The 23654-nt window shown below is 55.2% G+C and overlaps 2 protein-coding genes across 3 annotated transcripts in view; one reads left to right on the forward strand and one right to left on the reverse strand.

Annotated features, from left to right (window-relative positions):
• Positions 1-71: 71 nt before the first annotated feature.
• CDC37 (cell division cycle 37, HSP90 cochaperone) lies at positions 72-11273 on the reverse strand. The gene is made up of 8 exons (XM_019659293.1): positions 11054-11273; positions 5630-5911; positions 5171-5279; positions 4950-5065; positions 4742-4864; positions 3463-3645; positions 3281-3352; positions 72-2170 (listed from the first exon to the last, which is right to left on the reverse strand). Exons 1-8 carry the CDS (start codon positions 11153-11155, stop codon positions 2012-2014), a joined length of 1146 nt encoding a protein of 381 aa, XP_019514838.1. The 5' UTR covers positions 11156-11273; the 3' UTR covers positions 72-2011.
• Positions 11274-12563: 1290 nt separating this feature from the next.
• The window catches only part of PDE4A (phosphodiesterase 4A), a 45034-nt gene continuing 33943 nt past the window's right edge, over positions 12564-23654 (forward strand). The window contains exons 1-3 of one of the 2 annotated variants that reach the window (XM_019659288.1): positions 12564-12736; positions 18325-18433; positions 19065-19264. In XM_019659288.1, the coding sequence (XP_019514833.1) occupies positions 18386-18433; positions 19065-19264 (248 nt within the window). In that variant the 5' untranslated portion in view covers positions 12564-12736; positions 18325-18385. Of the gene's footprint in view, positions 12737-18324; positions 18434-19064; positions 19265-21976; positions 22497-23654 lie in introns of those variants that run through there. The other variant, XM_019659287.1, reaches the window with a different exon arrangement.

Raw genomic sequence — 23654 nt, forward strand, 5'->3', positions numbered from 1 at the left:
TTTGTGTCCTACCAGGGCCACAGTTAGGGCGAGGCAGGTGAGGCAGGAAAGCAAAGATGGTATCAAAAAACTCAGTAACCAAGATAAATACTTTAATGCAATATTTTCAAAAAGCACAATTAGCATGAAAAAAGTCCATGAACAAAGTATCGAAATTTTAAGAATCACTAACAGTGCTGGGTTATAGTGGAGCCTGAGGCAAAAGGAAAAATCTGAAATATGGATTATCTCTGTAAGTTTTCACAGTAAAGAATTAACAAGTTGACAGTCCTGGATGGCTGAGGTTTATCCAGGACCTTAGGATTGCCACCCCCACAATACTTTTTCATCCACACGAAAAGCAGTGGGTGATGCCTTCTGGTTTGCAGCTCACTATTGCCCCCTGGTGGTGGCCAGCTTAGGCACGCCGACATTCTGGGGCCCTTACCTTTGGCAAATACAGTATTTACGTAGAGCCTGCTGTGTGCCAAGGACCTCTTATGGGCACTGTGAATATCTCAGGGACTAGAAAGACTGGGTTTGTACCCTGGTGGCCATCACAGCATAAGGGAGACAATACACAGGTCAGCAAAACCAAGCGCTTGGGTAGGTGAGACAAGCTGCCTGGCTGGGCAGGAAGGGCAACTCAGAAAGCAGAGGAAGGAGGGCTTCTGGGAGGAGGTGGAACTGAGCTCTGGTCTGAGTGACAAGCAGCTGCTGGGGGTGGTGTCCCACAGGTGTGGGCAGAGGGCTTCACTGGTTTATTTCATGTGTAAGGTGATGTGTCCTTGATCATTGTACTATTCTTTAAGGCCTTTCCTGAGGCCCAAATATTTCATTCTTTTTAAAAAGAAGCCCCACTCGAAGACTGCAGGGAAGGGTGTTTAGGCAGAGGGACAGGAACACATCAAGGCCCATATTTTGAGCGCCTAAGTGCCAGGTGCCTGCATGCCTGTAGCATCATCACCTTTTATCACAACCCTGGGAGGAAGGTACTACCATTCCTCTCATTGTACAGAGGGGGACACTGAGGCTGAGTTGCCCAAATCCACACTGATAAAGTGCTCATGGATCAGCAAGGAGGGAGTGGAGGGAGGACATGAGATGAGGGTAGGGAGGTGACTGGGCATATAGTGCAGGGCCTGGTGAGCCCGGGGAGGGCTTTTGGCTTCTGCTCTTAGGGAGGGACGTGCCCCGAGTCGTGCATTCATGGGAACCCTCTGGCCACTGCCTGTTGGGGTTCAGTATGAGGCAGGTGTCCAGGCCAGAGGTGATGGGGACCTGGACCAGGGTGGAAGCCATGTGGACAAAGGGCAGTGGTCAGACCGAAGATCGGTTTTGGAGGCAGAGCTGCCCATGCGGAAGGTGAGACCTGGAGGAGAAAGGGGACTTGGAGGAATAAGGTAAGTCAAGGACTGAAAAGTAGGTGGGGGAGGGGGATAGGTAAAAACTTTGATGGAAGAGTGTTCCAGGCAGTGGAACAGCAAGTGCCTGGAGTGAGCACAGAGGGAGTCACCCAGATAGCTGGAGGACAAAGCACGGGTGTCACAGGCCCAGCCACCAACACTCACCAGGTTCCTCCCCACCCTCCCAAGAGAAGAGCTGTGCCAACAGCCCTTGCGAGGCCCTGTGGAGCACGTGAAATCCTTTATTGGAAAATCACTGCTGTTTCCATATAGAAGACTCGACAGTGGACAAACAGTAGAACCAGAGCCCACATTGACTGGAGCAGGCCCCCCAGCTAGGGACCCTCTCCCCTTCTCATGGACCAGCCTGGCGACCTCTGCCCCTTTCTGGACCCCTGGGCCTTTGGCATAAAGCTGATGGGGGAGCTGCAGGCAGTGAAGCCCCCTGACTCAAAGCAAGACTTGGATGAGCACTGAGGGGTGGGTGCATGAGGGGGCAGGTCCCCCAGGTTGGGGGGACACAGTGAAAGTGGAAGAAGCCAGGAGCTAGGGCAATGGCATCTATTTCCATTTTTTGAAAAGGGGTGCACAGAGCCTGCAGGCAAGTGGGTGGCGGTTGGGCTGAGTCACGCGCTGACATCCTTTTCCTCGCCTGGCTTGACGGCTTCCCGCAAGGTATCCGTGTCCCCGGGGCCTGCCTCCTCTCCCTCCTTGGCATCGCTGGACTTTGAATTGGGGACCCAGAGGCCAGAGTCGATGCAGCGCTGCATGTGGTACTTCGCGTCCTGCAAGGAGAAGGGTGGGCGGGTGAGGCCGGGCTGCCACCGCCTGATGGCCCACCTGTGTCCTGCACATCCTCCAGCCTGCTTACTGCTTCTTTTAGATCACAGCTGTCCAAAAGGGCTGTCAACTGTCTGCAGTGATAGAAATGATCTGTAATTTGTGCTGTCCTACATGAGCCACCAGTCACAGGTGGCCACCAAGTCCATCAAATGTGGCCAGTGCAGGTGGCCCTTCACTGTAATTCAAACTTAAATAGTGTAGGTCTAGAAGGGTCAGCAAACATTTTTGCAAAGGACCAGATAGTAAATATTTTCGACTTACAGGCCACATGGTCTTTGTGGCAACTGCTCAACCGATCACTCTTCAACTCTGTGGTTGGTTACAGCACAAAATCAGTCATAGACAATGAGAAAATAAACGAGAGGGCCTCTGCGTACCAAAGGCAGGCAGTGAACCTGCGAGCTGGAGTCTAAAGACCCTTGGTTTAGATGCTCATTCCCCACAGAAGCTTCTAGAAACCCCAGAACATATCCTGTGACTGGAACCATTTTACAGATGAGGAAACTAGTATGGCCCACCAGTGAGCCAACTGACAGGAATGAGGTAAAACCAAGCTCCAACGAGCCTCAAAGCCCTCACCTCCCAGCCCCATTACTGCTTGTAATAATGGTGACAGCTCAATGCGGTTTACCAGCATCTACCATGTGCCCACCCCTCCCCATACATCTGGCCAGTTAATAGCAAGAAAGAAACTGGACTGAAGGGGTAATGGAGGCTGGGGAGGAGGCCCTCCTTGGGCCACCGTGAGTCACTGGCAAAGATGGGGTCAGCAGGATGTGGTGGCTATAAAAGGCCCACAGTGACAGTAACACTCATCTGGATACTGGGCACACAGTAGGTGCTCAATAAATGTGAGCATGTAGCACAAAAGCCTGGCTGCCTCATGTGCCAGCCACACAGTAACCCAACCTCCCTTACCCCTTCCAGAAGCCCAGGAGACCCTTCTACTGGCAACACGGGCAACAGAGCTGGAAGGTAACTGGGGGGGACAGTGCTGACCCAGCAAGCTGCTCCGCCTGGCTGGTGGGTGGGCCTGGGGTGCAGGTACTTACCGCAGGGTCCATCTTGCTGATGGCGTCTTGGAGCATCTGCACATCCTTCACGTCAAAGCATTTCTGGAGTTCCTGTGGGGGCAAAGGAGATGGGGATCAGGGCCAGGGTTCCCGGGACCCTGGGGGTCCTGCTCGCTGGCTAGCTGGCTGGCTGCCACCTGCCTGGGGCCGGGGCTCCGCACCTCGGGGAGGGACTCATAGACTTCCACGGGGTCCAGGCCACCGGGGCCGAGCCGCTTCTTCCGTTCCTCCTCCTCGTATTCCTTCATGGCCTTTTCGATGCGCAGCTTGGCACGGCCGCGCACACGCTCCTTGAAGGCCTCCAGCTCGTCATTGAAGCCCTCCATGTACTGGCGGTCGGCCGTCTGTGGGGAGCAGGAGATGGGAGGGTCTCGTCGGGCAGGATGGGAGCACCCAGGACCCTCCTGCTGCTGGTGCTCAGAGATGCCGTGGGGCTTGGGTCTCTCCTCTGCCCCATTTGGTCCGCCCCTCAGCTGAACTCTACCACCCATACAGGCACACCTTGGAGACCATCGCAATAAAGCGAGTATCACAGGAAAGCGAGTCACAAGGGCATTTGGTTCCTCAGTGCATACAGAAGTTATGTTTGCACTACACTATAGTCTGTTAACAATGCAATAGCATTATGTCTAAAAATATGTACATACCTTAATTAAAAGATACTTTATTGCTAAAAAATGCTATCTATCATCTAAGTCTTCAGCGAGTTGTACTTTTTTTGCTGGTGGAGGGTCTTGCCCTGGTATCATCTAAGATCACCACCGATCACAGATCACCATAACAAATATGGTGGCAATGAAAACATCAGAAATATTTAGAGAATTACCAAAGTGACCCAGAGACCAAAGTGAGCAAATGCTGTTGGGAAAACGGTGTCAAATGCTTGCTTGGCAAAGAGTTGCCAGAGACCTTTAATTTGTAAAAAACACAATATCTGTGAAGCGAAATGAAGTGATGCGCAATAAAATGAAATATGCCTATATGCTAATGACCACCCACCTGCGTGCCCCACTGAACCACAGACCCGAAACCCACTTCCTCGATGTCCTCGTGTAGGGACTTTCACAGGCACCTCAAACTCAACACAGCCACACCCGAGCTCCAGATCATGTGTCCCCCACCCCCCCAAATCTGCCTTGCCCCCAGTCTCCCCAGCTCAGCATGGGGAGCTCTGTTCTTCCAGGTGCTCAGGGTAAGAAACCTGAATGCATCTTTGACTCTGTCCCTCACCAACTTCCAAAATCTGTCTGGGAGCTGCCTACTCACCTCCTCCATGGCTCAGCCCTCCCCTAATGTATGAGGTTCTGATCACAGCAGTCTGAGTCTCAATGCACATGTGTTCAGGTGTTCATATCCCCCTTACACACACCAACCCATGGACCACAGGCTGGTTCCTTGAAGACCACCCACCACCCTGTCCCCACTGCTCAGGGGCGCTACCTTAATCTTAGTGAAGAACTGCCGGAAGCAGGCGCGGGGGTCCACCTTCAGGCTCTTGGCCAGCTCCAGGATGAACTGCATGACAATGGTCTGGTGGGCCACCTGCTCCATGAGTGCACACTTCTGCAGAGGGAGAAGGGGCATAGCGTCACCAAGTGGCAGCCTCAAGGTAGAGCCTTTCCCCAACCCTGGGGCAGGCCACACTCACCTCCTCCACCTCTAGGTCAATACACCAGATGACTAGGTAGTTGGCTGTCTCCTCACACACCAAGTGGACATTGTCTGACAGGTACTTCTGACTGTCATCCCAGCGGCGGAGCATGCCTGCCAAGGTGGTGACAAGGTGCTGTAAGAGCCCAGAAGCAAACAGCCAGCACCTGTCGCATGCACCCCACCCAGCTGCCTCACCGACAACCATACCCAACTCACCAAAGTGCTTGATCTGTTTCTCATACTTCTCCACGAAGGTCTTGTGTTTCTGCTCCCTCACCTCCTCTGACTCCTCTTCTGCCTGCTCAGGCTTGGTATTGACCATGCTCTGTGGTGGGGCAAGAGGGGGAGTGGGCTGGGGCGAGGCTGTGGAGCGCCTCAAATGTGGCCGGCTGGGCCGTGGCCGCAGCGCCCATCCCATCCACGGTGGAGGCGGTGATGGCGCTGTGAACATCAATGTGGCAGGAGCGTGGGTGTGGCACGTGTGGCCTCGGACTAGGGCCTTTGGGCAGATCAGAGGGGGACCGGTGGGGTGCTTCATCTGCCCGGCCCCCCATACCTGTTCCCCCCACCTGCCTCCTCATCTGTCCCTCCCTTGACCTGTGCAGTCTTCACCCTCTCCCACCTGCCACTGGTGTGAGCGCCCCCGGAGGGAGTCCCCCACTAGCCCCTGCACACCTTGCTGAAGCCGTCTTTGCTGAGTGTGTCCACATTCCAGGGCATGCTCTTTTCCTTCTTGCGCATCTCCTCCAGCTTCTGCTCCCAGTTCCGCTCCTCCTTGCGCAGCTGCTGGGCCTCCGCCTGTAGCCGCTCCAGCTCTGCCTTGCTGCCCTCACCCTCGGCCAACTCCAGCTCCTTCAGCTTCCGCTGGCACTCAGCCACCTTGCGCTTGCACTCGCGGCAGCCCCTGTCCAGCTCCTCCTTCTCCTTCTGGAACTGCTCCATGCGCTCCACCCGGGCCTGTGGGCAGGGAGGGCCCACCATTCTGGGGAACAGCCTGTCCCTTGACCCTGGACCCACCCCAGCCCAGGGCACCCAGGATGCATCTGAGATGGCCGAAAGGAATGTCTGCACCAACCTGTGTCCTAGATGCCCAGCTTCCATCCTCACCCCCAAAGGGACCTGTGTACACCTGAGTCAGAGCAGGTCTCTCCTCTGCTCAGGTCCCTTCGTGGCTCCCACCTCACGCAGAGCAAAAGCCCAAGTCCTTTCTGCAGCCAACAAGGCCTTGAATGATCTACCCTGTCACCTCCATGCCCTCACCTCCTTCTGCTCATCCTCTCCCTCCAGACACACCGGCTGGCTCACCTTTTCTGAAACCCATTTCGAACCTCAGGGCCTTTGCACTGGCTGTTCCCTCAGCCTGGAACACTCTCTCTCAAGATCCCGCCCTATAGCTTACTCCTTAGCATCCTTACCACCTTGGCTCAAATGTCGCCTTATAGATGCAGCCTTCCCTGACTGCCCTACTGAAGATCAGGACCTCCCCTTGCTTGTGTCCTGTTTTATCTTCCTCCTCAGCACTTGTCACCTGCTAACTCACATCCAGCAACAATTATGTTTTGGGCACTGTTGTTCTCCAAGAGTACTGGCTCCACGGAGATGGGGATGGGTCTGTTCACTGTGTCACACACACACTGACACAAAGTAGGTGCTCAGGAAATGCTTGTTGGATGAATAAAGAGAAGCTAGATGGGGCCTCATCCCTCATCAGGGTTTCGGGCTCCCCTTCTTCCCTGGAGCCTCTCTTGGCAATACTTGGGCACCTTCCTCTGTCCACCAACCCCCTCAATCCACCTTCTGCCAGGGTGTCCTGCAGGCATCTCCAACTTCATGCCCAAAACTGAACTCACCATTTTACCCTCCAAAACCTGGTCTCCTGCCAGGTCTTCCCTTAACAAAGATATTCCCCACAGAGCCTGTGTCCCCTGCTGAGGCCTGCTCATTGGCCTTGCCCAACCCTCCTGCTCTGCCACCAAGTCCTGACGGTTTTCATTTCTAGATTGTTCTCTAATTGACTCCACTGTGAATTTTGAGCCTGGATCACTGCCAAGGTCTCTCTGCTATCTCCAGGCCAGCATGCCTTCCTGAGACCAGCTCAGTGCCCACCAGTCTCCTGTCCCCCTACCCTGGATGTTACACCCCAGATGTCCACTTCAGTTGTGCCCCAAGCTTGGTGATGGCACCCATCTCACCAACTACCTTGCTCAGTCCCCCAACCAGGCCCCTACCAGACTGTTTGGCCTTGTCTGCTTCTCTAGTCCTCCTGCTGGGCTCCTCCATTATCTCCCTGGGCTCCTGGCATTGCCTGCTCAATCCAGAGCCACTGACTAAATCCCAAGAGGTGCCACTGCTTTCAACAGCTGTGTCCCCACCAAATCCAAGCTTAGAAGCTGCCAGAGGAGTCTTTGAAACATATATCTGACTGCAGCTCTTCCCGCTGCCCCATAGTGAAGTTTTTGGATTCGGATGGAACTTGGGACCTCTGGCCCAAGCTGCCCAGCTGGCACCAAGGCCCTGTGGGGGCTGGGGCCTACCTTCCTTTCCCAGCTCTGGGCCCCAGGCAGATGCTGGCCCTTACGGTTCCCTGAATACACCAACCTTCTCCTGCCTCTTGGCAACTGCACATGCTGTTCCCCCCACCTGGAACTCTCTTCCCCTTACTCCACCTGCTTTGCCCCCGAGTCTCAGCTTTGACAAAGCCTTTCCCAAGTGCCCCTCACCCAGCATCAAGTCCCAAAGGCCCCTCTGTGATCATCAGATGACGTGATGAGATGCTGGAAGACAACCTCAGGGCCCCAGACCTGAGGTCACATTTCATGGTCATTGTGTACTGCCTGGGTGTCCCTAGGCCAATCCCCTAACCTCTCAGAACCTCAGTTTCCTCATCTGTCAAATGCAGACAACGCCGACCTCACGGGGTTGCACTGGAAGAAGCAAAGGAGATTATAAATTAAAGCAGATGGTCCAGGGCCATGGACGCCCAGCAAACACCAGTCCCATGCTGGCTATTGTCATTACTCTGTCCAAGGGGACAACCTCTCTCTTTCTCTAGGAAACTTTCTGGGGCTCAAACAAGAAACTGTACTTCGAGTGCTCAGTTTGATTTCTGGCCCAGAGTAAAGGCTCCTTAACTGGGAGTGGCTGTCACTACATCGTCACAGCACCCAGGTCCGCCACTTACTGGTGATGCGTCCTTGGCCAAGTTGCTTAAACCACTCCCTGCCTTGGTTTTCCCCTCTGTGAAATGGAGCCTCACAGGGTTGTTGTGAGGACTAAATGAGTTACTCCACAGTAACTGCTTGCAAGGCAGCACTCAGTATCTTACTGTTATCACCATTGCCATGGTTACTGCTACCAGAATGGTCTGCTAACTCACTTCTGTCTCTTATTCGAAGTTTATCTCCAGGTTCTAGCAATAGGACCAGGCATACAGTGGGTGAGAATTGGGAGACCCGGGCCTCAGAAACTGACACAGCCAATCCTAAGCCTCACTTTTCCCCATGTGGACTGGGGTCAAAAAGGCCCTCACCGTGGCAACCTCTTTCTCCACAAGGGCCTGTGTTGCCCAGGAGCCTTCTCACTACCTTGAAAGAGGCTCTCTGGGGTCGGCACCATAGCTGGCCTCGGGTGGCAGCAGGAACCTACCACCCTGCTGGATTTTGCTGGGCGGCCACCAAGTTCTTCCCGATGTCCTCTGAGCAGCCGCCAGGGAGGCCGAAGCTAAATAAAGGCCTCCTAGAGTCGGTGGGGGCAGCTGCCTGCCCAGCCTGTGCTTTACACCTCCAGGAGGGACTGTAGCAGGCTGCGCAGGGCAGAAGCCACAGGAGTGGGCAGGGCCCACGGGCGTCACTGCCCTCCTGCCTTACAGATGGAGAAACCGACGCTCATCCAATCTTGATGCAGCACAGCTTACTGGAAGAAGCCACAAGAAACCAGTGGAGGCTGTCTGAGCAAGGGAGCCAAGGAGCTAGGGCTGGGAAAACTCACTTGTTGCCTTCTGGAATCTGGATTTTTTTTTTTTTTTTGGGTAACCCTTGGAGTCAATTACCTAAATAATGATGATGATAGTGGCTAAAGTTTACAGAGAGCTTATTACATGCCAGGTACTGACCCAAAAGCATTATACACATTAAATAAATAAGATAACCCTCACAACAACCCTCTGGAGTGGATACTATTAATATTTGCAGCTGGGGATATTGAGGCACCGAGAGATCAAACAACTCGCAGGAGGTCATGTAGCAAGTCAAGTGATTCAGAAGCCAGGATTTGAAACCAGGTGGGCAGGCCCGTGCTCAAAAGTGCACCAGGCTACCTTTTTACTAATCCTACCTCCCCTCTTAGGCCCTGAGCCAAATTCTTTTCAGACCTAATCTCATTTCATTTTTGCAATGGTCTTGTGGAAGCAGGGCTGGGATTAGACCCCAAGCTTACTTGGTGCTAGAGATGCTGAGGCCCCCTGTCAGCAACAGCCAAGAGGCTTTCAGTGACAGGACAGGAAAAGGTTCTGTGCCAGCAGGCGGGGAGGGAGGGGAGCAGAGAGCATAGTGGGAGGTAGATGATACAGGAGAGGGGGCACCAGTCTCCACCACGCAGTATAGATTAACCTTTTTATATGATACAAATGCGTTCCCAAGAACAGTCTTTAGAGCTTTGTGGCGGTCTTAAATATTCCATAATAAATGTTACACATGACAAGAAATAGAAGTGATAGAAGTGCTAGAACTTTCTTCTTACACTCCAGTGGCTTGCCCAGCAGGTAAACTACCCAAGAGACTGCTGTTTTAAGGAATAGGGTGGAAATGGGACTGGGGACCAGATGCAGGGATTAACGCCTTGGCAGGATGGGAAAGGCCCTTCTAGGAGTTTCTGGATAAATGACTAGAAGTTGCCATATCAGAAGATGGGAAGGTTCTGAGAGGAACACACCCTCAGCTTGAGAGTACAACAGGCACAGATATGTGGGTGCAGCAGCTCTGATTTGTGGGAACAGGAGGTTAGAATATTAAGTCTTATGAGAGCTGTGTTCACTGTTGGTCTGTGAACACTGCTGAACAGGAAGAGAGGCAGGAGGACACTGAAGCTCGGGAGTCTGGGGTCTGGATTTGGGACAAATATATAAAAGGGCAGTGAATCTGGAATCAGGCTGGGAGAGGGTTCCTGGTAAGAGCAGGGACAATCTGGTGTCTGAGAGCAGCAGACCAGGCTGGCTGGGGTCAGGAGGAAGGCAGGGAAGGTTTGGATGAGGTGTTCCAATGCTGGCAGAGGTTCCAATAGGGAGCTGTCTTGGGGTGCGGGTGGTGCCTGGGTCTGCAGTGCCAAATAGGGGCAGGGGCACTGGACTGACAGGAAGCCACAAGGGTAGCGTTTCCTGGTGTCATGGGAAATGGGGTCTACAGTAGGTAAGGCTGAAGGAGAGCAGCCAGAATTGGAGGCTACATCAGGGTGGAGCTGGTAGTTTGGTCTGGAGGGGAACCGGGTTCCAAACTCCTGTCCTAGGTGGGACTAAGGGCCCTAATGGGGCACCGGCCTATAGGATAGAGTAGGAGTCCTGGGTGTGGGGTGGCATCCCAGGCCAGGAAAAAAAAAACCCCAGGGGAGACCAGAGTTTCTTGTGTTATTTGGAAAAAAAGGTGGGATTTCTGGATCTGAACAAGAATCACCCTCAAGACCCAGGGAAGCATGTCGCAGAATAGATTCAAAGTACTGGGGACTCCAGGGACTGGGGAGTGGCCAATGGGATATGCAAGATCAGAAGTGTGGACCCTAACAAGATCAGGGTCCAGACCTTGAGGCAGAGCTCTGAGTGTAAATGGAAGGTCCCAGACGGAGTAGGGGGCACCCCCAAAGCGTGTCTTGGGTGTCCAGACTCAGGAAGGTGCCCTAGGGGTCAACTAGTAGTTCCATGCAGAAATTCAGGGTCCCGGCAGTTCTGGGGTCCCGGAGTTGAATCGAGCAGCCCTAGACGATATTAAAAGTCCGGACTGTGGGGTGGGAATCTCAAGTGTCAACAGCGGGGTCTCTGGCCGTATAAGGGACCAGAACTTTGCAGCGGAGTCCCGGGAGGGTGGGGGAAGGGACTGGGCGCGCGCGCTCTACCTGGTGCCGCCAGCGGAAGAGGCTGGCCGTATCGATGTTGGGGTGCGTCTCGTCTTCATCGTCGGACACCTCAATGTGGTCCCACACGCTGTAATCCACCATCTTGCCTCTGTGGCCCAGCCCGCACTGACTGTGGAGGCGGCGGCAGGGGCGACAGCGCTGGCGTCTTGTCCCGCGGAGCCCCGCCCCGCCCCTTCCGCTTCCGCCCGGGAGAGCAACCCCGCCCGCTCGTGACGTCACATCCCTAGTAACCGCGGCGGCAGCACTGGCGACAGAGCTGGTCTTAAAGGCCCCAGCGCGCGTGTTCCCGCCCACCCGGAGTCCTGGTTCCCCGGAGTCCCGGTCAAGACCTCGCCTCATCCGATGCGGGGTCCCCGCCAGGCATCTCCTGGGTGTATACAGGCGGGAGCTCCAGCGTCGTGCTCCCTTTCATCTCCCGCTACTCCTCAGTGGGAATTTGCGGCGGCCGTGGCAGGGGATGCGGTTGGCGACACTGAGGGAGAAAATTGTCCCCTTAACCACGCCGCAGTGACATCAGCCCGAATCCACTGCAGGGGCGAGGCCTCGGCGAGGAGACTCGCCCTCTGCCCCTTGTGAGTTGGGTTCTAACCCTACTCTGGGGAGGGGTGTATGTGATCTGAGAGGACCTTCCCAGTACGAGGGGTGCAGGATCCTACCTTGGGAAGTTCTTAGTGGAAGAGGGATATTTATGGCCTTGCCCTTGTGGGGGGTCGGAGGTGGTGGCGATGTGGCCCTGCCTTTGGGGCTGGTATTTTCCATGCTCGGACCACAGCCTCTTTGTGCTACTCCCACTACTACCACTCCAGAGCCGAGATTCGTGCACACGCCCCCTCTGGAATCACCTGGACCCCTCAAACGTGCCTAGGGCGCGGATCCGCGGCGTTTCCCCGTGTGGCCGCTGAGTGTCGCTAATGTCTAGCCAGCGGCCAATATTCCAGGCCCAGCTCAGAGTGGTGGTGTAGGCGGGTGGATAGCGGAGGTGCGATGGGGGCTTTCCTCGTAGTGGTACTCCAGGACTGCTCATAGCCGCTCCCCTTTCGTCTGGCCGCGCTCTAAAGACTCCATTATTCTGAGTTTAGGCGACCCCTGACTCACGCACACTTTCTCGTAAATCCCAACCCACGCTTTGATACCGGGATAAAAGGCTCTGTCGCAGCCTAGGGCCAGGATTATCTCAGATTAAAGGGCACTCCGTGGGGGTCGGGTGGGATGGTAGGAGCTTTAGACCCTTAGGTGAGGGGCGCCTCTTCCCAAACTCCCCCAGAGCGGATGTTTGGAGGAAGGGGGCTGGAGGAATGGAGTAAAAGTCTCCAGATGGGGGGGATTCTCCGCCTGTAGAGGGGGTGGGGCCATCCAGAAAAAAAGCGCCCTCCCTCTGCCGCCCCACCACCTTGAGTTCCATTCAAACCAGTCAGTGGGCGGGCGGGGGCGGGGGAGTCCCCCAGTCCTTTCCCCCTCCCCCTCCAGCCCGGGCAGTCCAGGATCTCAGAAGCCGTCACAGCCCGGGCACGCGCGCGCACGGACCGACACCCCAGCGGGTCTCACAATCGCGCACACACACATACACAGCAGCAAACAAAGGGTCTGGACACCCTTGTCCCCTCCTGCCCCCACCCCCCAGCCGGAGAGGGCGGGGCATCCCCTCCCCAGCTCCCCTGCAAGGTAAGCTTCGGGCTGCGAGCTGCGGTGGGGAGGGAACCCGGAGCCCCGGAGGGAGGTGGCCAGAATTGAGGGGGTTTCCCCGCTCCCCAGGAAAGCCGCTCCCCGCCACCCGTACGCCCTTTGAGGGCTTCAGGCCTGCCTCGGGACTGGGGGTATATGGGGAGGACCCCGGATGCCCGGGATTCCCGGGTAGGCGCAGGGGTCTTTTCCTGGTCTCCAGACTGGAGCTGACCGGCCCCAGTTAAATCGGGTCCCAGGAGCCCCAGCTCCCAGAATTGGGGACAGGGCGCCGGAAGCTCTCCCATCAGCTCCAAACCGTTTCTAATCTCCTGCCAGCCCAGTATATCTCCAACCCTGGAGACAGAAATCCCTGAGTTGTTTTGCTCTGTCCTTTGGTCTCCCCCCCACACACACACACTCCTGCCACACACACTCCATTAGCGCATCCCCTGCTGTATCTCTGGTACCTGCGAGGTGGGGGTGGGGGGCTGGGAATGCTCCACTGGGCTATCCAAGCTTCCTTTGCTGCATCCGATAACCACACACACTTAGCTGCAGTGGGACCTGGCATATGGCTTTGCCTTCCTGAGCCTCAATTTACCCATCTGCAAAGTGGGTAATGACACACCGAGGCTTCCACGAGGTCATGCATGTGAGCCTGCCCTTGCTCCATCATTTATTTCTTAACTCATTTCACACCTATTGCCCAAGTGCCTACTAAGTGCCCGGGCACTTAGTAGCCAGGCCGTGGGGCTGCAGCAACCAAGACCAGCCGGGTCCCTGCTCTGCTGACCCTCCAGACTGGTAAGGGGGCAAGATCAGTGTGTAAACAGAGAAACACCATGGTGATTTCAGACTGTGAAGACTAAAATACCATCAGGCATAGAGAGTGATGGGGTGGTGCTAAAGATTAAATGAGATTTATGGTTTGTATCTGCCTTCCTTGTTCATTTCAGCTCCCATGAGGGCAAGGCCAGGTCTAGATCAGTGCCTGGCACACTGTAGGTGCTCAATAAATGTTGAATTAAAGAGGGAATCAGACTAAGACTATTTCCTTAGCATTTTAGATCATGAAGGCGGCTTTATCATGAACCAGTCCATCTATCCTCCCAGTTTACAATGAGGTTGAGTGAGTCCCTAAGATCCAGAGAAGGGATGTTATCAGAGCTGATACAGGGAGTTGATGAGGTGTCATCATTCCCATAAAAGTGAGGATGGCTGAAGGAATGGCTGTGAACAGCTGGGAAAGGAAGATAGTAGAGACCAGACTTGGGCACAGGGCTCTCCAGGAACCTATGATACCTAGGAAGAACCTACCTCTCTCCCCATACCACACAAATATAGCCCTGCATTCATCTATTCAACAAGTATTCAGTGCCTACTATATGTCAGGTGCTGGGGGCACAGCAGTGAACAGAACAAAACTCCCTGCCCCCATGGAGCTGATATTTATTGGGGGAAAGAGAAAAGAAACAACATAAACAAACAAATAAATATATAAAAACAAATTGTGATTAGGACTGTGAAGGAAACAGGCAGCTTGTGACAAGCAAGAAAAATGGAAGGGTCCAATTCAGGTTGGGTATCCAGGAAGACCTCCTGGAGAAGTGGAACTACTCTTTAAACACACACACACAAATCCAGACAAATGTAATTATACTAACACTCTATACCAAGAACCTAAATAATATGCCTGAAGCCACATAACTAGTGTGTGGCTGGGCAGAGATTTGAACCCAAGTTTGGCATTTCTAACCACTGTGAAAAGCTGCTTCCTGTTGCATCCACATACATGTACTCTCCCACACAGAGGTACATCTAACCTCATGCCCACAAAGACTGATGTGGTGTCACCTTGTCACACACACACACGCGCTCCTGCAGCCACAGTATTGTCTCAACCATATAAACTCAGACTCAGAAAGTTCTACCTGCTCGTTGCACATGCACAGCTGTGTATAAAGTCTCATGCACATAGACCTGTGTGCATACACATGCACGTGGCCTCTGACAGTTTTCCCCGCCCTGCTTCAGTGCCAGGCATGGAGCTTGTCAGACTTGGATGCTCAGGGCCAAGATGTGGGCAAGGCCTTTATCCTCGCTCCTTTCCCTCTTGTTGGCCACCTGTCCCCATATCCTCCTGAGAGAGGTCGGGGGTGGGCAGGATGTCAGGCTGGGAGAAGCCAGCACTCCTCTGTCAAGCCAGGCCAGGGGCTCCCAGGGTGGGCCTGTGGTTGATTGTGCTGACAAGCCAGGTGCAGGGAAAGGCATCTCTCAGCCTGAGCTTGGTGCTAGCTGCCCAGAGTGGCCTGCTCTGCCATCTGGACTCCTCTCCTCAGACAGCCTGCTGCCCAGGGGAGGGAAAGGCAGGCTTAGAGGCTGATGGCCTGCCTCCCATGCCCAGGTTTCTGCCAGGACTGATTTCTGCAAATGTGCATGGGTGTCCGGACAGTGATGGCATGCATATCTCCACTTCTCTCCCCTGGCCTGTGGAGCTCCTCTGGCTGTCCACTCCTCCATTCCTTCCTTCATTCCACAAGTTCTTGAGCACCTACCATGGGCTGTTCCAGGCACTGGGGATATAGCCAGGACTAGCTACAGAATTTGCACAGTCCAGGGCAAGATGAAAATGCAGGGTTCCTGTTCAAAATTACGAACAATTTCAAGACAATGACAGCAGTGCATTAAACCCTCTAAACGTGGAGCCCTGTGAGACTGCACAGTTCACATGTCCATGAAAGGTGGCCCTTGATACAGCTAGAACGAGCCAGAAAAATCCCCTGCCCTCATGGAACTAAGGAGCTGGGGAGAGTAGAAACATAAAGATACCTCAGGGGTGATGAGAGCTGAGAAGAATAAGCTAAGTAAGGGCAGAAGGTGAGGGGGTTGGGGGAGACATCTGTGTCAGGGAAGGATCTGAAAGGAGGTGACTTTGAGCAGAGACCCGAAGAGGTGAGGGAGTCAAGCAGATTTATTCATTCATTCAAGAGCTAATTGCTGAGCACCTACTGTATGCCAGCATTGTCCTAGCAGGGGACAAAACAAACCAACATCCTGATCTCATGTCCTAATCAAAGGACAGACAATAACTAGTAAACATAGGAGGTAAATTCTATATCTTGTTAGAATGTTATAAGTCTAAAACAAACAAAATAAAAGCTGAGTCAGGGAAATCAGGGGAGTGGAAGGAACACAGGATATCTGAGGCTGGTTTTCTGGATGAAGGGAACAGCAAGTGCAAAGGCCCTGAGGTCTGAATATGCTCAAAGCATTTTAGGAACAGCTAGGAGGCCAGTAGGGAGAAGGGGAGGATGGGAGAAAGTGAGGTCTGTCTATAGCTCCATGTGAGTGAACAACAGTGATAATTGTTATTATCACTAGGATAGTAGCTACTGTTTTGTGAGCACCTACTATGAACCAGGCACTGTGCTCAGAACCTTATATACATTGCTTCACTTCACCTTCATGACAACCCCTAAGGTTGGTATGAATATTATCCCCATTTTACAGACCAAGAAACTGAGGGTCAGAAAGCTTGGGCGACTTCCCCAAGGGTATAAGGCTAATAAATGGCAGAGCCAGGATTTGAATACAGGTCTCTCAGTGTAATTCTGGAACCTGAGTATGGCCCTTTCTACATGGCCCTTTCCTGCCTGTCTGAGCATATGTACCTGTCTGTATTCATAGAGAGAGGGTGACTCTCTCTCCCTGTGTCTATCTTATTTGTTCAGCGTTCGCTGAGACTATGTGTGTGGGACCATGATGAATGGGTACCATTTCTTGCCCTCAGAGATCTCTAATAGGGAGTACAGATAATTACAAGCCAGAATGATAAGTGCTTTAATGGAGCAGAATAGGCGGCAGTGGAGCCCAGAACACTGGCTGGCTTGGTTTGGCTGAGAAGTGGGGGGTGACTTTTAAGCTGTCTATACATTTATCTATAGTGTTCAACCACTGTCTGTTGCAAGCTTACCTGGTGCTAAGCACTAGGCTGGTGAGATGATGCTTATATTCACTTTTACTAGTTGACATCGAACTGAAGTGCTAGCTAGTGCAATAAGGTAAGAAAAATAAGAGTCACAATAATGTATCTAGTCCATGGTAGACCTACTAGGAACTTCATAAATATGATATTGAGTCCTCAAAATAACAACCAGACATTGAACAAATACCTGTTAGGAGCCTACTATGTTCCAGATTCAGTTCTAGGCACTGGGGATAGGTAATGAATAAAATAAATATTCTTGCCCTACTGCAGCTGATATTCTGGTGTGGAAAAAGACAGACAACAAATGTAATAAATGACATAGTATGTTATGAGGTGATAGTGCTGTGGAAAAATAGAGCAGGAAAAGGGGGATTAGGAATCCTGAGGGGCTAACAACTTTAAACAGAGGTACAGTAGAGAGAAATGCCTGAAAAAGTGACATATGAGCAAAGACCAGAAAGATATAGGGGGTCTGTGATTATTTAAGGGAAGAAAGTTCCAGGCAGAGGGGACAGCAAGTACAAAGGCTCTGAGGCTTGATCGTGCCTAGTATGTCCAGAAATAGCCAAGAGGCCAGTGTGGATGGAGCATAGTGAGCCAGGGGTAGAGTGGGAAGAGGTGAGGACAGGAAGGTGACTGGGCACATTGGGCAGGACTGTGTGCACCTCCTATTAAGGACTTTGACTTTTCTTCTGAGTAAGGTGAAAGCCATGAAGAGTGCTGAGCACAGGAGGGCCACAATCTTATTTGGGCTCTAACAGAGTCCCACAAGCTGAGATGTTAGCAGCATTTCTTAAGCATTTGCTGAGTGCCAGACACTGTTCTGTGAGAATTCAATATAGTTTGATCTCATTTCATTCTCACATGGGCCCCGTAGAAATTATCATTCCATTTCACAGAGGAGAAACTGAGGCTCAGAGAGTTTAAGTTACTGAGCCTGGGCCACACAGCAGTAATTTGCAGCGCCTGGGTGAGAAGGTAAAGTAAGCCAGCTTTCCCCTCCCCCAAGCTTTTAGACAAGGATCGCCGGCAGTAGAGCGCACTCAACATCCGGAGCTGCGTCTGTGTCCCTGTCTGTTTCTATTTCCACGCGTCCCTGTCTCCGTGCGCCTCTGCCTGCGCGTCCCCCATCTGTGCCCAAGCCGCTGTCTTTCTGCGCCCGGCCCCCGCACATCTGAGCTATTTCGGGTTTAGGTTTAAAAACCCAACAGCTCGGAGGAGACGCTTCCTCCGGCCCCGCGCTTGGACCACGCGCCACACGCGGCGGGCTCTGGGAACTCCTGGTCTTGTCTGTCAGATCCCCAGGCCCGGGTTAGCCTCAGCGCGAGGAGGGGTGGGAGGTTGTTGGGGCAACCCCCACTCTCCCAGGCTCGGGGGTTCCCCAGTGGGTAACCCTGGCATTGACACTGTCGGGGGCCCAGCCGTGCGTCAGCTGTCGCTCTGGCAATGGGAGGTGATGTCACAGATAGGCAGTGCGTCAGCAGCCTACTTACGTCACGCCCCGGGAGAGGCAATTGACCAGGGACGGGGGTGGATTCTAGGCCCTGGCAGGGGGAGCCCCAGGGCGCTAATGGTGGATGCCTTTGGCTTGGTCCTGCAGGAGGCGCTGACCCAGGCCGACAATGGTCCCTGCAGACCCCACAGCGTACTAGGTTGGCGGGATGAAGAGGAGTCGCAGTGTCCTGTCGGTGGTCGGGACCCGGGACGAGGTGCGAGGGGCGGGGTCTTGGGCCACTAGAAGGGCGCCCTCTAATTACCAGGGCTATTCACTAAGTGGCCCAGAGGAGTCATGCACGTGCCCTTGTGCCTCAGTTTGCTTCTTTGATTCTGTTATTTTCCTGCTGCCTGAATTAAGAGGCCCTCAACCCAGGGGCAGAAGGCAGAGTCTTCCAAGGGGCTCCCAAAGTCTGGAAAGGATTATGGGTGGAGCTGCAGGTGAGATCCTGAGGGTCTCGGATGTGAGAGGGGGCCACAGACATTAAGTCCAACAGGGAGTTTCTTAGACTTGGAAGGTGGGAAGAGACCCTAAAAAGGTGATGTGTTAGAGGGATCTCATGTGAGGGACAGTGTACAGGCATGCAGGCCCAGAGTCCCATGGCTGGGACATCAAGATGGAGTCCATTAAAAATTATGGCTGAGGAAGGGCACCCCTCAGATGTAACTGGTGGGAAGGCACTCTCTATGGGAGGGATCAGCGAGTGGCTCCGACTTGAGGAAGGACACAAGGATTCTATACCCCCATCAGCCTCTCCCAAGTGGCTAGGGAAGATCATTTCTGGGACTGGGGCTCACAGCTGCCTGGCCAGGCCAAGCACCCATTCCATCTTTGTCCCTCCTTAGAGGCTGGGGGAGACCCCTGAACCCAGCCATGCCAATATGCTGGGGGCCGATCTCCGACGCCCTCGCCGTCGCCTCTCCACTGGTCCAGGCCTTGGCTGGGTGGACCCTGAGCCCTTGGACCCTGGAGTCCCTCTGCTGCCACGGCCCACCACGTTGCCACTTCTGATCCCTCCGCGGATTTCCATCACCAGTGCCGACAGGTAGGCAGGAAGGGTGCCAGACTGGGAGGTGGGGTGGAGGATCAGGGCCAGCTGGACTAGGTCCAGCCACCAGCCCTTTCTGTGCTCCATGCTCCCTGCATTTTGCAAAACCAGCTGAAACTTCTGGAACCTGATGGGTTAGGCTGTGACACTCCTCCCCCAAGGTGCCCCTTCCAGCCTCTAGAAACACCTTCTTCCATTTTGCAGCTGCCTGTGTCAGTAAGGGGTGGGGTTGTAAAAAGGGGTTTCAGCCCACCAGCTCCCAGTGGTGCCTCCACATTCAGAGAGCTGGGCCAGGCTAGAGAGCAGGTGTCTGATCAGTCTGTTGTGCGCCTCTATTTCCCCTCCTGGAAGGATTCTGTTTCTTCTCGGACTTAGGAGGTTGGGGTTTTGGAAGAGGTCTGGACTGGCATTTTTCTTTCTCCTGGGGAGATGTGAGAGGTATCTGTGAGCTTTTACATTGCATTTTCTTGCTATTTCTCATCAGGGGCCTCCCAGGGCACTCCAACTCCCATTTTGGCCCAAGGATGAGTCCAAAAGCCAGAGGACTGAGCTAGTCCTGGCTGCTGGCCGACCCCTGCCCCAGTTGCCCTCCCCAGGTCACTGTTCTCTGCAACCTGGATCTCCCCACCCCTTTATCTACTCAGTTGGAGAGCTCCAGGGTCTCAGCTTGAGTTATGGTACAATGGTTCATTGACAAGTGGGGAAAGCAAGTGACTGTCATTTTTACCTAGGGAGGTTCAATATACCCTCCTCCCCCCTCCCCCACAAACAAAACCCTCTAGCCTCTGCATGTCAGATTTAGCCTGATCCATCCCAGCCTCAGGCCACAGTTCCAACTACCAGCTTGGCCTACTGCCTTGTGCCCGCCTCTGTGGCCGGACACTCCCCCACCCCCACATCCTGCATTGTCTATCCAGAGCTCTGGCCAATGCTACAGCCCACGGCCCCCCAACACCCCCACCCCCACCCCTTCCCCTGCCAAGACTTTGGCCCAGCCCAGGACCCTCAATTGATCTTGGGAGGACTGGCAGCCCTTGCAAATCCCCTAGAAGCTGTTTGAGTGTATACTTGCCAGGATGGTCCCTGAGAAAAGTGGTGGATACACTTCTGGCCTCTGGGATACCCCGCGACTGCTGATGGGGGGCCAGTTCTTGCTCCACGTTCTCCCACGCCTGGAGCCCCCTCTGGCGGGGAGAAAAGCGGCTGTGGGGGTTGGAGACTGGCAATCATATAGTCATACACACACACACACACACACACACACACACACATTGCTGGGGATGGACGGAGAGAGGCACGGCCTGTCGGGGGAGCCCGGGACTGGGGAGCACCGGGGCGAGGGCCTGCTTCGGCGGACGCGAATCTGAGCCGGTTAGCGTCTGACAGCCTCGGCCCGGCGGCTGGGGCACCGGGGCGCGTGCGCTCCCCCTTCCGGACCGCCACCAGAGCTCCGCGGGGCTGGGGCTGGGGGGAGGTGTGCGGTGGGGGGGAGAGGCGCTCGAATCCTGCTCGCTCGCTCGCTCAGGCAGCGCTGAGGGAGGCGGGAGCGTGAGTCACGGAGACTCCCGATTTAGGTGCCGGAAGGGGGGCTTTGCTGGCGGGGGCCGCGCGGAAGAGGTGCGGCTGTTTACTCGCCCAAAAAGGGCACGGGTGTGTCCCGAGGCTGCAGAGGACCTGCTTCAGTTTACCTTCCTGAAGAAGCGCTTTAGAAGAGGCAGCGAAACATAGAGCAGCGGGTGGGCAGCCGGGGTAACGGCCACGGGTGTCCTGGAGCCACAAGGGAACCAGAGACACACTAGAAACACCCCAAAGTGGCCCCAGCCCGAACTACACACACACACACACACACACACCCCAACACACTTGGATTCCCTCAGACACGACAGTCAAACAACCGGGGCTGAAAAGCGTGCCCAACTCCGCAAACACGGACCGACCACAGTACACACTCAAAGGCGTGGGGACATATACACAGCCCCCACGCCACCCGAACATACCCCGTAGAGGCGCGCACCTCCCAATCAGGCGGCACTCGCGCGCACACATCCTTCACCCACAGACACACAGATACACAGCGAAATCCAGAGAAACAGGCCGACCGCAGCAGCCAACCACGTGCGCGCACACACTTCAGGACATCAAAAACACAGACAACCCTCGGAAGGGGCCACGTGCGCGCACATCTCGCCCCGGGCACACAGTATCACCATCCTCCAACCCACTAACAGTAGATACCCGGTACACCGCCGCTGTCCGCCGCAGGAACCGCGTCTGTGGCACCGGGACCACTTCCCACACGGTCCCCCTAGCCTGAGGTAGCCGCGAGGACTCGCCAGCACCGGGCTCCTCCCCCGCCATGATGGAAGGACTGACTGACACACGCGCAACCAGTCGGGCGTCTTCTTCTTGATCGGATTAACCGTTTAACTCCTTTGTTCCCGTGCGCACAGCTGCTAGGCAGGACGCTCTGGTGACAGCCGCGTTCAGACGCCCCCTCCCCGCCGGGAGCTGGGCTCTGCGTGGGCGGGAAGGCCCCCCCCCAGTCTTTGGGTGGCTGCCCCCCACTAGCTGGGACCGAGGAGGAGCTGGGCGGCGCTGACAGCCGCGGCGGGCAGGGGGCGGGGAGGGGCGGGACGGGGCGGGGGGAGCAGGGCTGGCGCCGAGCGCGGAGAGCGCTGCCGGGCACGGAGCCGAGCGCCAGCGCCAGGCGCCGACAGGAAGCCTCCGCGCCCGGCCCGGGGGCGATCGGCCCGTAGCGCTCCCGGGTCTGTCCCCGGGGCGCCATGGCCCCACCGAGGCCGGGCGCACCCGCGGGGCTCTGGGTGCGTCGGCTCGCGCGCAGCTGAGCAGGGTGCAGTTTGGAGAGGCCGGGGCCCCCTGGGGTGCAAGTGGGGGCCGGCGCCATGGAGCCCCCAGCCGCTCCCTCGGAGAGGAGCCTGTCTCTGTCTCTTCCCGGGCCCCGGGAGGGCCAGGCTACCCTGAAGCCGCCCCCACAGCACCTGTGGCGGCAGCCGCGGACCCCCATCCGTATCCAGCAGCGCGGTTACTCCGACAGCGCGGAGCGCGCGGAGCCGGAGCGGCAGCCACACCGGCCCATAGAGCGCGCGGATGCTGTGGACACTGGCGACCGGCCCGGCTTGTGCACGTTCCGCATGTCCTGGCCCTCGTCCTTCCACGGCACCGGCACCGGCACCAGCAGCGGCGGCGCGGGCGGAGGCAGCTGCAGGCGGTAAGTCTCCGGGAGGCGGACGCGCGCGGAGCCTACAGGCGCGCAGGGAGGATGCAACTCGCCCTGCTGATCGCAAGGGGACGCTGTGAGGCGGGTGGGATCTGTGTGACTGGCGGCGGTGGGGGTGGGGGGAAGTTCTTTTGCGGGGGCATCCGGAACCCGGCCCCTGGTAGTGCACTGTACCCGAGGCTTCATACTGAAGCGGATCCTGGGGTTGACTTAGGGGGCGCCATGCTGCGTGTGGTATTAACAGGGTCTGGGTTGAAAGCTGCGGCTTTAGGGGTCTATATCCTTAGTCGGTGACAGTGCAGGACAGTGGCTAGGCTGGGTACCACTTCAAGGGACTCGCCTGGAAGCATTGTACTGAAAGATAGATTCACTCTTTGGGGATACCCAAGGGGGCGCTGTGAGGGGGTGGCCCCTTCTAGCACTAGTATTACCTCCAGACTGAGGGCCTCTCATGGTCCTTCTAGGGGGTGGAGAACTGTACGGGATGGCGGGGGAGGCATTCGTGGACTTGCCCTGCAGCAGCTGGAGTCAGAAGTCCAGAGACGGTCTCTTTGGGGAGCAGTGTGTTGGGGGCCTGTGTGCTGGGTGGAGTCCCCTTCTTAAGGCAGGAGAGTAAGGGTTCAGTAGATGCACAGAGGAGGGAACAATGTCCAGGGGGTGCACAGTCCCAGCACAGGGTGAAGGAGTCCCTGCCTCCCCAGGTGACAGTGTTAGTGAGGGCGTGCGTTTGGCTGGCTCTGACCCTCTTCTCACTGACCTCAGTTCTCTCCAGCTGTTAGGGTAGGACCAGCTATGGCTGCTTGGCTGTGTGCTCTGCCTGGGTTTCTGAGGTCCTGTGATTGTTATATGGGGACAGTGTGTGTGCTTCAGGGACAGTGATGATTGTGGCAGTGGGAAAGTGTGTGCTCCTCCGATGGTGATTTTGTGACTGTGTACTTCTGGGATAGTGACTGTGACAGTGACTGTGTCTGCTCCCTGGACAGTAACTATATGTGCATCTGGGACAGTGATTGTGACAGTGTGCATTCCTGGGATTCAGTGATGGTAGCATTGAGATGTGTTACACTCCTATGACAATGTGATTGTTGTCAGCAGGACTGTCCATTCTCCCTGAGACACAGAACTTGAAACTGTGATGTGCTTTTTGGC

This window comes from Hipposideros armiger, unplaced genomic scaffold, assembly GCF_001890085.2.
Source record: "Hipposideros armiger isolate ML-2016 unplaced genomic scaffold, ASM189008v1 scaffold_298, whole genome shotgun sequence".
Taxonomy (NCBI): Eukaryota; Metazoa; Chordata; class Mammalia; order Chiroptera; family Hipposideridae; genus Hipposideros; species Hipposideros armiger.